Raw genomic sequence first — 13,379 nt, 5'->3', positions numbered from 1 at the left:
TGCACAACACTGACCGAGACAAAACAGACGCAAAACAACTTTGAAAGTCGCCGGAAAAAAGGGTTCCGGTGACTGATTTTACTTCCCGGAATCGCTGGAATTTATGCACAACGATAAATCTCTCACGATAGCTCTGATACCATGTGAGAAAGCACGGGAGAAAATATGATATATATTGATATATGGTGTGTGATGCAATACAAGAGGTGTTATTTATAGCTACTCTATACAAATGGGATACTACTCCTATTTCAATGTGGGACAATTACATAGCTATCTCTAACAATAAGTATGTTCTTATTTTGTATGTTGAAAATTAAAATTTCTGGACAGAAAGAGATGCTTAATTGTCAAACGTTCTGTCAGTGAGAACAGTTTTTCTAATTTTGGATACATCATTTTCTTTATAAAATAATGATGGCGCATTATGAATTGCTGAAGGTTTATCATCCGAGGCTGATGAATCTTGATGTTTTAAGCAAATAAGCATTCTTTTTGTCGATCTTGGTAGACATTATCATAATCCTCTATGTTGACAGTGTATTGTGATTGAAGATGCATTAGCCGGAGTACAAGCTGCCAAAGCTGCGAAAATGAGGTATTTGCAATCTGAGTGCCTTTTCCTTTTATTTATATAGTTGGACTACATACACTCATTCAAACTTGTTGGTAACCCTGACTCTACTCCTCTTAGAATCCCTAGAAGAATAGAAAGGGCACTTTTTTTTTTTGGCTCAACTTGTAAATATTAAGTGCTGTCTTGGTGTTGATTTTTCTTAATATAGTTACCCTTCTCTCAAAAAAGGTAACACTGACCGTACTTGGACTTTCCTCTTCATTTGTTGCATTTGTCAACTGAATCAATGAGTTGTATCAACATCATTCTAATTTTCCCTCTTTGGTTCTCGTTTTAGTGACCATTTTGATTCCATTTCTTCTATATTCTTAAGTATGTTGACCTACTTGCAGATGTATCGCTGTGACGACAACTCTGTCAGAAGATACTCTAAAAGCAGCGGAGCCAACACTCATCAGAAAGGAGATAAGCAATATATCAATTGAAGATATCCTCAATGGTGGTGGCTCTGGTAGCCATAGTATGTAGTTCACCAACATGTTAAGAACTGCCCTTTTCATGTAATATTGACAAATGTAGAATACTGAAGCTCTTGTGTGTCACTATGAAAAAACTTGCGAATAAGCTGTTTCTTGTATTGACTCAATTATTATTTGAAGGATTTCCTGTTCTCAGCTCCCTTAAGCTGTATGCTTTAGCTGCTAACTATTGTCTTTTACTTAGTTGATGGAAAGCTGCTGGTTCTGATGTTTCTCTAGCATATCCTTTGTGGTTAATAGTGGCTTCCTTTCTATGCTTACTATATAATGAATCTTATGATGACAAACATTGCAGATGTGATGGTGCAGGAATCCCAATCCATTATTGATCTAGCTGTTTCTTCCCCTGAATCCAATAGGACAGAGAGTATTGCAGATAATTATCCAACCAGTGGTGCTGTATCTTCAGTTGGAGGGTAAGAGGGATTCAATATCTTGATCATCAAAATTAGATCATCTTTGTCATCATGGCCACTTTTCATATCTAATACCTCGAATGGCTGTATTCATTTGTAGCTTCATAATTTTTTTTTCTCTTTCCCTTTTTTCCCCTTCTGAGATTCTTTTCTTAAACTTTACCTGGAGTAAGTCGAATTGCTAAGAACAGTGCATACTGGCAATATGCTTATCAATCTATTCTAACCTGATGTATATATAATCACTGAGTTACATGCTTTATTTTGCTGCATGTAGGATCAAATATGCTTAGAGAGTGACATGAATAATGCTCATACAAATGAAATTCTCTCGTTTGCAAAGTGGGATACTTTTGTCCCCAAAAAGGGTCCATTTCATGATGCTTTACGAGATTGCCATTTAGGGCATTTGGTATAAAGTTGTCGTGAGGTTGCAGAAATAATTTGTCAGACAGGGTGCAGGTTACGAGACGCGATGTTGTAAGATATGGAAGTTTAGGAATTGCTGCATCCTGTCTGCTCTTCACCATTACAAACTGGAAGGTATAAAACTTAAAGAAAGCAGAGCGTAGGAGAAAGAAAGTGAAGGCTTCCTTATAATTTTCTTTGTTCATCTTTGCAAGCTTTGCTGTTCCCATGCAGGCAATGCAGTATGCATCTCCAAAAGCTATCTGGAACTTGTTATTTGGCACAGGCAGTCCTCCTTTTGAACAGAAAGAAGGTCTTCCTCTTACGATGAAGTATTTGTTATCTGCTCTTTATTTTCATTCTTCCATTCTTCTTGCTGTAGAAAACTTCTCTCAATAGCACTATCTTTTCTCTTATTTTTGTGCATTTCCAATACGGCTTCTATCCATTTTGTATATGAAACATGGGCTACTTCTTTTTCCTTTCTTTTTTTCCTTTTATTTCTTGCAATATATAATGGAAGGAGATTATTTTTTATTGTCTGTTGCCACTGCAGATGCATCCCGTTCGCAGAGGATTCAACAATTTGTAGACTATATTTCTGATGTGGACGCCAGGTAAACATAGGGTTTTATGTATTTTGAAGCTTAATTTTAGTTTGCAGATTTCCTACATTATGAAATCACTATCATTTATGTTGCATGTATTCTGGCATCTTGTGAATCCTTACATCTTGATATACTTCTCTTTAATTGATCGTGGATTCTTGGCTTATTTTATCATGTTTAATATTCTGCATTTTGTTAGGAAATCTACGGCTATTGTGCCTGAGTTCCCATCTAAACTTGATTGGCTGAATACAGCCCCCCTTCAGCTACGCAGGGTAAATACATAATTCCATCTTTAAATTCTGCTTCTTCTGGCAAATTTATTTCTTTTTCTTATGACTTATTTTTCTTTTGTGCATATTTATGTTCTTCTGTCATTCTTCAGTCTTGATGCAAAAATTCTTCTGGAAACTTTTCGGTATCTACTGCTATCAGTTTTGAAATTGTCTAAATGACGTTTTCTATTGACTACATGTGTACATAAAATTCTTGAAACTTGTAGAGAAATTCCTTCCAAATATAATAGTGTTGTTTCACAATATGTTGTAATATTTTAATGGATTACCATATTATCCTTTTGAGATAATGTTAAGGATCTTTTGACTAGGGCATTGGTTACAAAAAGCTTTTGGTGACAACCATGAATACCTTTTTTCTAACGGTGGCGTTCGGGCCAGCTTGTGCGCGCCTCGACTATTCCACCGGGTACCTACTACCTCCCACCAACACATGTACAAGATAACTCTGACGTCGCCCCTCAAGGCTTAGGCAGATGTGAGACAACCTATTACCTATGTTGCTCGGATTCTCCGAAAATGTGGCAGGATACGTGTCGGATCCTCCAAAAGTAGTGCATTTTTGAAGGATCCGACACGGGTGCGGCTACATTTTGGAGAATCCTCGCAACATAGCCTATTACACCATTATGAATTTGAAAAATATCTATTCTGCTGAATAGTACTTTAAATCTTATTGTTTCTTGGAGGTATGTTTCTAAGTTGCATATATTTACCAGGAAATGGAAAAAGGAGGAGTTCTGGATGATATATCCATGCTATTACTATGCACCTGTTCCCTGAAACATTTCTATGTTTGCGCAGGATTTGAAAGGAAAAGTGGTTCTTTTGGACTTCTGGACTTACTGCTGCATTAACTGTATGCATGTACTGCCAGATCTGGAGTTTCTAGAAAGAAAATATAAAGATATGCCTGTAAGATTGTCTTTCACCCTTTCACCTTTAGGGTTTCAGTCTCAGCTTTATTGAAATGTTATTCTGTCTACTACAATTTGATCGTCTGAGAATAGGCATCAAATGAGTTTTGCAGATTGCTAGTGCTGTCAAAGAAGAAGGAGCTTTAGTAGCTTTTAATTGGGCTAATTTATTAGCTTTCTGAGTTAATACTGACGGTCAAATCAATATAGGACATGCGTAAAACACAAATAAATAAAGAACCTGAAACTAATAAAGATAGCACGACCTCAAATAATTGCTAGTCTCATATGCGTGAAATGAACATAAGATAATTGTTCATGCCCCTTTCATAAAAGAATCTTTTTTTAAGAGGAAGCCAATATTTCTTATCCAAATAACAGGAGAAGAAGCTAATATTGGTTATCAATTTAGTATTTCTTATCCACAGATGCCTCTGAAGGTTTGCATACACACTTCTAAATCACAGTAGCTGATTCATCAAACATTAGTTTTGCAGTTTGTTGTTGTGGGGGTGCATTCGGCAAAGTTTGATAACGAGAAGGACCTTGAAGCCATCCGCAGTGCTGTATTGCGCTATGGAATTACTCATCCAGTAAGTAGTTATTCATGAGCTGGAGTATTACTGATTTTGTGTGTGATGATTCTTTCCAATAAGCACAACCTGCTTGGGTCTTGAATCTATTAGTTGCCCAAGAAATGACATGAACAGTTTTTTTAGATGGAAATTAATTTTTTTTGAGATGGAAGAAATGACATGAACATTTGGAAACAATATTAGTGTGCACAAAATTTAAAGCATCCTCATTCTGCTTATTATTGGAAAACCTGGGTTTTCAGTTAGTACTTTTGGTACCTTCTCCAGTGGGCCCAAGAATTTGTTTCTTCTAACTAGAACATAAAGTATACCAGATGAACTGTAAAATGATTGTTGACCATGAGATCCTAATAACCAACTTGCACAAACTTTGGCTAGGATATGATTATAAAGTACTCTAAGATGCAAGCTAATTCAACCAAATGAATCAGTGGTAGAGTTTTGGTTTGCCTTCTGTAACATTTAAATAATGGCAATCACGTCTAAATTAGGTATACTAATTCTTCTAAATGATGTTGACACATTTATTAGTCAAGAGCCTTTTAGACCCTCTTCTCTGCCAAGAAACCACTTCACCTATATTAGGTTATATATTACTCCTTTTTGGTAGATTAAGATAGAATCAGCGCTGCTATCTACACCATGCTTGGCTATGTTAAGATTGCCTTTCTAATTGTTGTACATTGTCTTGGCAACCTCTCCCATCCTTTCCTCCATTTTCTAATCCAAAGGAACCTTCTGAGCCTTGGGGACTCCATAAATTCTACAGCAGGGAGTACATGCTAATTCATTGTTAATGATTAAGGATTGTGTAACAATTTATATAATTCATTTTTCCAATTGAAGCTTTTGTTCATACCTGAAGTTTATAATTCAGGTTTGAAATTCTGGTGAATAGGGTAATTTGAAATTTGACATTGTTATCATGTCAAAAATATCAGCTTTAATTTTTAGTTGATTCTATCTTTCCAGTCTACTCATTTCCTTTTTCTAAAGAAAATTCTCTGCTTCCATTTAGTACAATCCCTTAGGGGGTTAGTCTTAGGATTGAGGGATTATATGTTGTATTTTATAGCAGGCAATGGATTTTTAATTAATTGATTCTTTTGAATGATCAGGTTGTTAATGATGGAGAAATGAATTTATGGCGGGAATTAGGTGTAAATTCATGGCCAACGTTTGCTCTTGTCGGGCCAAATGGCAAACTCTTGGCACAATTAGCTGGTGAAGGTCATAGAAAGGTTTCTTATGGATTTCCTTTTTCTTTTGTTTCATGCAATAGTAGTGTGTATACTGGAATTATCTAACACATTTACAATGAGATGATGGAAAATGGTTCACTTATTAACTTGACAACTGATATAATACACTCAATTCTTGAACACCTTTCAAAGTGCATTGTGAAAGAAAACTTCTGAGATAATATGCTGCGCTTCGCTCTCTTCAAATCTCCTGTTATCTAATGTGCAACTTCATGGAAGACATTCTTATGGAAGCTACATATTGGAGTTTCTCCCTTTTCCCTATCTTCTCTAGCTATTTTATGCCTTGAAACTTCCTTCAGATGATATAATTTGTAACAGAGAGTTTCTTTTGCTATTTGATTATTGCAAATGGCCTCTTACATATTTCTTTCTAATCAATGTGGTCTCCGGCAATTGATAGTGAAAATTATTGACAAGAACTAGCTGTCATTTCGATGTTTTTTGCTTTGGCTTGTAGGATCTTGATTATTTAGTCGAGGCTGCTCTTCTGTTCTATGGTAGGAAGAAGCTCTTGGATAGCACACCCATTCCCTTGCGCTTGGAGAAAGATAATGATCCCCGCTTATTAACATCTCCTTTAAAGTTCCCTGGTAAGCTGGCAGTTGATATCCTCAACAACCGGCTATTTATTTCAGACAGCAATCATAACCGAATAGTAGGTTCTTCCTATCTCTCCTCTCTATCTTTCTCTCTATATGGTTATTTTATTATTTTGAGAATGTTCAAATGCGTGAACTGCAGAAAGTGGTTGGTGTCTGTAGCATCAAGTTGTTATGATTACTCTTTTCAGGGTATGCTGCTTTTTTGAAGTTATGAACTGACCATGGGGTTATTGAACAATATCAAGCTTGAAGTTCAAAATGCATTAATGATAGTTAATAAAGCGAGATGTTTCTAACACTTGGATTGCAGGAGTTTCCAATTCCGTATTTACTGTTGGAAATGAGAATTTAAATAGGAATATCTTTTTTAAATATTTAAAGGTAGTATATTGATATCGGCAACAAGTGCTGTAAAATATCTACAAGAGGAAGCTACAGAAAATTAAAAGAGGAAAGTATGATGAAAAGATTAGGGCTATGCCAAGATAAGATCAATCTTTATATATTTAGTTGAGAAGGCAGGGGATAATATTGCTAAGGTGAGTGTATAGTAATGGTAATATGGAAATTTGGGTGATGTCAAACTGGAATATAGAAAATAAGGTTGAAAGATTTAGCAGTCTCTTTATCCAAATTTGGTGATGGAAGAACAAAGAATTAAGATTGGAAGCTGCTAGGGATGTCCTGTACCTTAGTGATATGATGCAGAGTGCTGAAAACTCTCTCCTTGCTAGAGAAATAACAGCTTCTGGCATACATCGTCCGGGGAAACAATTGAAAATGGAAAACCTGAAATTTGCACAGGAAACAAGCATTCAATGGGAAAGAATATGTTAGAATGAAAATTCACGAGGAAGATAGAAACCATGCTAGGGGAGGATAAGGAAGGGTTTGCATGTTATGTGTGTAACTGTTGTAGATTTCGTTTCTTACCCTTCTGCTTTTCTTACAGAACTTGTTCATTCTTTGTGGGGGACTCAGAAGTTGATTAGGAAATTGTGTTTCCTTCTATATACGTTCTGGTTCTTCTTTGCTCTCTTCTAGGAAATATTTTCATTCTATTACATTACACTTCCTTTCTTAGTCCATCCCAGTCTCACAAATGAGGCCCTGATTTTCTTCTGATACTTTTTCCCATAATCAGAACTTTCCCGCATGTCCCGTACTGTCTGAGTGACCTGCATTACCCTTATGATCATACTATTGTTAGTTGCCTTCCTCCTTTCCACTTTCTCCTTGTGAGCTGAATGGTAGAATTAGTAAACCCGGACAATTTTCACATGTGAACAGGTAGTAACTGATCTAGAAGGAAATTTTCTAGTCCAAGTTGGAAGCACAGGAGCAGAGGGTCTTCGTGATGGTAACTTTGATGATGCCACATTCAATCGGCCGCAGGTAATTGTTATAACTTTTTTGTTCTCTTAAAAAGTTGGATTGTTTACTTTTTCCCATTTGCAAAGATCTCATATCTTACATCTTATTATCTTTTATAGGGTCTGGCTTACAATGCGAAGAAAAACCTCTTATATGTGGCAGATACTGAAAACCATGCTTTAAGGTACTGGCAGAAGAGGCATGTCTGTTATTGGGCTAGACATATATGTTTTTACTTCTCATACAAATGACTGTCTCATCTATTTTTTATTTTATGGATTCTCCTTTTCCGTGCATATTTTCCTCCCATTAGATGCTTATGCCTTCATCTTGGAGAAGTTAAGGAGGATAAAATTGACGTTGTGGGTTTATTTATGCTTTTTATTACCGGGAAAAGCTTGGATTGACCAAAGGGTATATTGGAATCTAATCTCATCATTTTTGTTTGCATGAAGAAGTTTTTGCTCCTCAGTGATTATAAGAGAAAAAACTGGACTTTTGTGATGGATTCAAAATGTGTTTTTGTCTTTCTTAAAATGGGAAATTTTTGCGCTATAATGGTATCCTCTGTCTCAGTTTACATGAAATAGTTTGATAATACATGGAGTTATGTTGATTTGAGTTACATATTTTTTTAGTCGTAGTGGAATACAGGATGGTAAAGTAGTTGAAGGTAGTCTGAATGGAGAACATCATTGTTTCCATATCATATGCTAAATTTGATTTTCAGATGTATCCGAGTACTTGATAATTGTGATAAAATTCATTGATCATTAGTTTAGAACCAATGTTTTGGAGCTTCAAAATAAAACTCTCTGAAAAAAAAAAAATAACAGTTGGAATCAATATTCTTCAACTGAAAATTACAATGGCAGAATATAAATATTTCAATTTTTTGTAACTTGTTGATAACCATTCTGTACTTTTTAATGCGATACTCCTTTTCATTTAATTTTAAGTTTGGTTTTGACTAATCTATCTGTCCCACCCAAAAAGATACCAAGTGGTTAACCATTGGTACGTGGGAAACTTTGGCTTCACTAGGTTTTGAAGTTTATTGTGAGAATTGTAAGGCAACAGGTTCACTATTTCATGTATTAGCTACTCACTCATTCTAAGCATTAATAAAAATCCTCAGTTTACTCCATTTTATTCTGCCGGTGTACCAAAAATTTGTGTTTTTCAGCCCTATAGTTTCTGTTCAAATTCAAAAGATGTCTTTCAAACAGTTAGTAAGAACAAGTGCATATTTCTTGTTAACTCTTCTCAGTTAGCCATTAATCTAATGGATTAAAAGGTGTAGACAATTCTGATCGGCCATCGAAATGTTGGAATATGATTCTAAGGAGAGAAGTCTAAAGGCTTCTGATGCTGTTTGCTCATTAGATGAAACCATTTCATAGTTATTCAAGCCATTATCAGAGTTACTGTGATAAGTCATTCTAAAAACTTTTTAACACATTGAACATACCTACCCCATTTCCCTGTAGGATTGATAACATGAGGTTAAACATTCTGTTTCCCAATTTTTGTATTTTTGACAGATGAAAGTTGTCCCTTCAATTTTCATTTTTAGTTCGCATGATGTGCTTGTAGTTTTTTTATGAGATTACAACTTTGTTCTTTTCCTGGAAAATTTGATGAATCTTTCAGTTTTAACAACATATTGAGTTTTACATCTGTAGGGTCATTGACTTTGTGAATGAGACAGTACGAACCCTTGCTGGAAATGGAACAAAAGGTTCTGATTATGAAGGAGGAGGAACTGGAACTGCACAGGCAAGATCGGATCAAATTTATGATATCTGGAAACTTGTAAATAAATAATATCTTGGTGATAAAACTGGTGCCAGTTAGCTCAAGCTTATTCCCATGATGATGTAGTTTCGTTCTCTAATCCAATCTTTCTCTTAGATCAGTCTCAAATACAGTCTGGTTAATCATCCTTTTTTCTTTGTAACTGAACATCTTTGGTCATGTTTTCAGCTTCTCAACTCTCCCTGGGATGTCTGTTTTGAACCTGAGAACGGAATTATTTACATTGCAATGGCCGGTCAGCATCAGATCTGGGTGCACGAGACATCAGATGGAGTTACAAGAGCTTTCAGTGGGAATGGTTTTGAGAGAAATCAGAATGGTTCAAGGTAATATTTTTTTATCTGCATGTATTTTAGGTTAAGCGGAGTTGCAGCAGAACGCTGATCATTTGTGCTAGTTGTTTATTTGAGGATGAAGTGTAGCTGATTGATTGATTATTGATTTATCATCTGTTGGAGTCCTGTCACATTTTCTTTTGAGGTGTTTTCTATTTTAAACTACTTTCCAAGCCCTTTTGCAGAAAAGGTACCTTTTCCTCTTTTTGATAAAAAGAGAGAGAGATCCATATGTCAATCTAGAGCGAGGGAAAGCCAACTGAGAATAGGATCTTTCACTGATCAACAAATAAAGACCAAAAATGAGCAGAAATTCGTGATTTTTTATTCACTGCTTTGCACATGCATTGTAATCCTATCGGTGTATTCACTTTCTAGGACCACATGGATATGTTTCTTCTTTTTGATGAATAGCCTGAGTAGGCTTTTCCTAAATTTCTCTCATTTTTTTGGAAACAGAAAGAGTTTTATGGAATGAGCTTTTGGAGTGGTATACGCAAAGATAGGACTAGTTGTCAAAGTACATGTGAATTTAGCTGGGTTGGCATTTAAACCTCAATTTTTACTGAAAGTTCCCATTATAAATGTGGAACCATTTTCCTCTGGACTTCCAATGTTATCATTTAACTTATATGTTTGAACGTGAAGAGTACAAGAAACATCTTTCTCTAAGCAAGAACACACACCTCCTTTTTGGTCTTGATATGTGCTCTGGATCTCTTACTAGTGAAAAATTGATTAGCTCTAGCTAATTTTTCTCTGTTGGCTACTTATGCTATAACTTCCTAGTAACATATGGTGAAAATAGTTGATCTCCATGAATCAGCAGGGGCTTGCAATCAAAAGCAAACAGGGAAACAATTATGTAATTTAGAAAAAAGAACCCAGCTTTGTACCCTTAGTTTTTGAGTTTTGAGATTCTCTCATTGTATGACTTTGTATGTGCTAGTTGTGAGAACATCTCATATCATTTTCCACTCACTTTAGGCGAACTTGCTGAAATTCTTACTACTGTTATGTATCTTCTTCTTTCTTGGCATGGGAAAGCTCAACAAACACATCATTTGCACAACCTTCTGGGATTTCATTATCACGTGGTAATTCTCTTAACGAGTAATAGGTTGTTCTTAAATACTGGTATACTGTTTTTACCTTTTCCTTTGAAACCAATTGATTTACCTTTTTTTTTTTTTCAGATCTAAAGGAGGCATATATTGCTGATAGTGAGAGTAGCTCCATTCGGGCAGTTGATCTAAGAACTGGAGGTTCAAGATTACTGGCTGGTGGTGATCCAATAATGGCGGAAAACTTGTTTAGGGTATTTCTGTTTGAAGCCAAAAAATGAGATTTTGATTCTCTAGTATGCTTAAGTTACATTTGTGACACAACAAAACTTGCTAAAGAAACATTTACCGGTGCAGTTCGGAGACCATGACGGAATAGGCTCTGAAGTTCTTCTTCAACATCCATTAGGTGTTTTATGTGGAAAGTCTGGCCAAATTTATATTGCAGATTCTTATAATCACAAGGTACTTAAAAAACAAACTTCTTGACAGTAAATACAAAATTTTATGACATCTATGATGTTTTACACTCTTCTCCTAGTAATATTATCTTATTTTACTTTCACTAGTTCAGAAGAAATGTAATTGCTTTATTAATTTAATTTTAACTATGACATATATTTCTTTGTCAAACTATCTTCTCAATCACTACTTTAATATATGTCTCTACTATTATCAACGTATGATTCAAGTGGAAAAGACCAAACAGATATGCTTCTAGAAGAGAGACCTCAAAAGGAAGAAACATTAATTGCAATTATTGATGGTATTATCAGATTTGGTTGCCTAACTGCATTCTTAGTTGTGTTTTTGGTAGGAAGCCATGAATGTATGTGCGATAGTAAAAAATACTCTTCATTCCCCATCTCCCTTTAAATTACTGTTATCCTTCTCTCTCTCTACCATCATCATAAGATCCTTCGATGGGCTTTGGCATGAATCACATATGGTTTTATTAACAATTGTCCATCAAAAGAAAGAAGGAAGAAATAGGCCCTTGAGACCCCTTGCTCTTTTTAATACATAATCTGGAGAGTCTTGTTTCAAGTTATTTGGACTTGACCAAAGCTCGTCATATTAACTTGCACCTTTTTGGTCTAAAAAAATCTTTTTGGATGGGGGGTGGATCTGTGAAAAGTGGGGGAGGAGAAGATAGAAGAGGGAAGAGCCTTTGGTGAGATTGAAACCCGGCGGTGAAAGATTTAGTTGCAACGACTTGTCGATAACACTTGATAGGAGTGTTAAATAGCATTTTGACTTGCAATATCAAGGTGACAGCATATGTCAACAATGATACAACATACAGTGTAGATTTTGGTTTCCTACTTTTGAATAAATTTACGATTGAGATGTCAAAGCCAATAAATATAAGTATGCTTAACCCAAAATTGAGATGTGTAAATAAATTTTTATCTGCTGAAATTGTGGTGCCTGATGGCAGATATGAAGAACATAAGCGAAATATTAGGTTTCAAAAGTTTGTGGCCATATTGCTGCTTTAAGATGGCATATGTGAGCTTCTTCTTTCAATCAGCTAGTGAGCTTGAATTGAGATATTTCATATGCTTCTAGTTGCTGTTTCAAGTTCAAAGAATCCATTTTCATATTTCATATGTAACTTATGTTTCGACAATGAACTACTTGTTTTCGTACTGTAACAGACACATCTCTATGTAAGTTGAAGCTTCTCTTTTTTGTTTAACTTGCCAGATTAAGAAATTAGATCCAGTTAGTAGAAGGGTGACTACATTAGCTGGTGTTGGTCAAGCTGGTTTCAAAGATGGAGCGGCAGTGGCAGCTCAGGTTGGAAAGAGTTCATATATCTTTTCTTACTTATATTGTGTCCTGGATACTAGTGCTACACTAATTGGCACATAGACACTCGATAACATTAGCATGGAATTGAGTAACAGTATCACCGCATAGACCATATTATTTCTCCAAAATGATGGACATAATATGATAATAAGCTTCTGGAAGGTGAACGTTTTAAATCTTTAGCATTTTACTTGTTAAATCTGTGGTTGCATGTGTAAATAACCTCTTTAGTTATAAGGCCCTTGTTTTCTCAAAAAAGGCCCTTGTACAAGTGCAACATCCTTTCACCCCTTTTTCTGCCTTAGATTTCATACAAATTTAAAAAAATAAAAAAAATTCATACAAATCAGCAGTAGCATGTGGAGCTATTGTCTTTGGCTACAGATGTTGATATATCTGTTCTTTTTCCTCATCTTTTTCTTTGTTTATTTTCAAGTGGAGTAGTGGACTTGTATCTAATGCGTAAGGAGCAAGGAAAAGAAGAAACAAAAGAAATTTGTCATGGACCATTGCATTGTTTGACATGATCAAAACACTTTAGTAAGACCTATGAGTGCCGCTAGGTAATCCAGCAAGGATAAGTGTATCAGATACCTGTCCACTTAGGTCTCTGAAAGTTTTGGACATTTTATAAAGTATCCGAGTTTTTAGATGCCTGGAAAAACTATAAGATGTTCTGCACAAAAAATAAGTGAGAATGCACGGGAGAGAAATATTATTATTTATATTTGTTACTCAATATAATA

The 13,379-nt window shown here is 35.4% G+C and overlaps 1 protein-coding gene across 2 annotated transcripts in view; it reads left to right on the top strand.

Moving 5' to 3' along the window:
* Positions 1-13,379, top strand: part of LOC107823786 (protein SUPPRESSOR OF QUENCHING 1, chloroplastic-like) — a 33,645-nt gene that overhangs the window by 8,027 nt on the left and 12,239 nt on the right. Inside the window, exons 6-24 of one of the 2 annotated variants that reach the window (XM_075217599.1) lie at positions 540-598; positions 970-1,097; positions 1,412-1,532; positions 1,988-2,075; positions 2,175-2,253; positions 2,497-2,557; positions 2,748-2,823; positions 3,649-3,759; positions 4,259-4,354; positions 5,476-5,598; positions 6,080-6,277; positions 7,515-7,619; positions 7,718-7,782; positions 9,284-9,377; positions 9,585-9,742; positions 10,799-10,848; positions 10,948-11,069; positions 11,173-11,280; positions 12,526-12,618. In XM_075217599.1, coding sequence (XP_075073700.1) covers positions 540-598; positions 970-1,097; positions 1,412-1,532; positions 1,988-2,075; positions 2,175-2,253; positions 2,497-2,557; positions 2,748-2,823; positions 3,649-3,759; positions 4,259-4,354; positions 5,476-5,598; positions 6,080-6,277; positions 7,515-7,619; positions 7,718-7,782; positions 9,284-9,377; positions 9,585-9,742; positions 10,799-10,848; positions 10,948-11,069; positions 11,173-11,280; positions 12,526-12,618 — 1,935 coding nt within the window. Of the gene's footprint in view, positions 1-539; positions 599-969; positions 1,098-1,411; positions 1,533-1,987; positions 2,076-2,174; positions 2,254-2,496; positions 2,558-2,747; positions 2,824-3,648; positions 3,760-4,258; positions 4,355-5,475; positions 5,599-6,079; positions 6,282-7,514; positions 7,620-7,717; positions 7,783-9,283; positions 9,378-9,584; positions 9,743-10,798; positions 10,849-10,947; positions 11,070-11,172; positions 11,281-12,525; positions 12,619-13,379 lie in introns of both variants that reach the window. The other variant, XM_075217600.1, reaches the window with a different exon arrangement.

This window comes from Nicotiana tabacum, chromosome 7 (assembly GCF_000715075.1).
Source record: "Nicotiana tabacum cultivar K326 chromosome 7, ASM71507v2, whole genome shotgun sequence".
Classification (NCBI taxonomy): Eukaryota; Viridiplantae; Streptophyta; class Magnoliopsida; order Solanales; family Solanaceae; genus Nicotiana; species Nicotiana tabacum.
The sequence above is the reverse complement of the archived record's forward strand: the minus strand, read 5'-3'. Positions and strand labels throughout refer to the sequence as shown.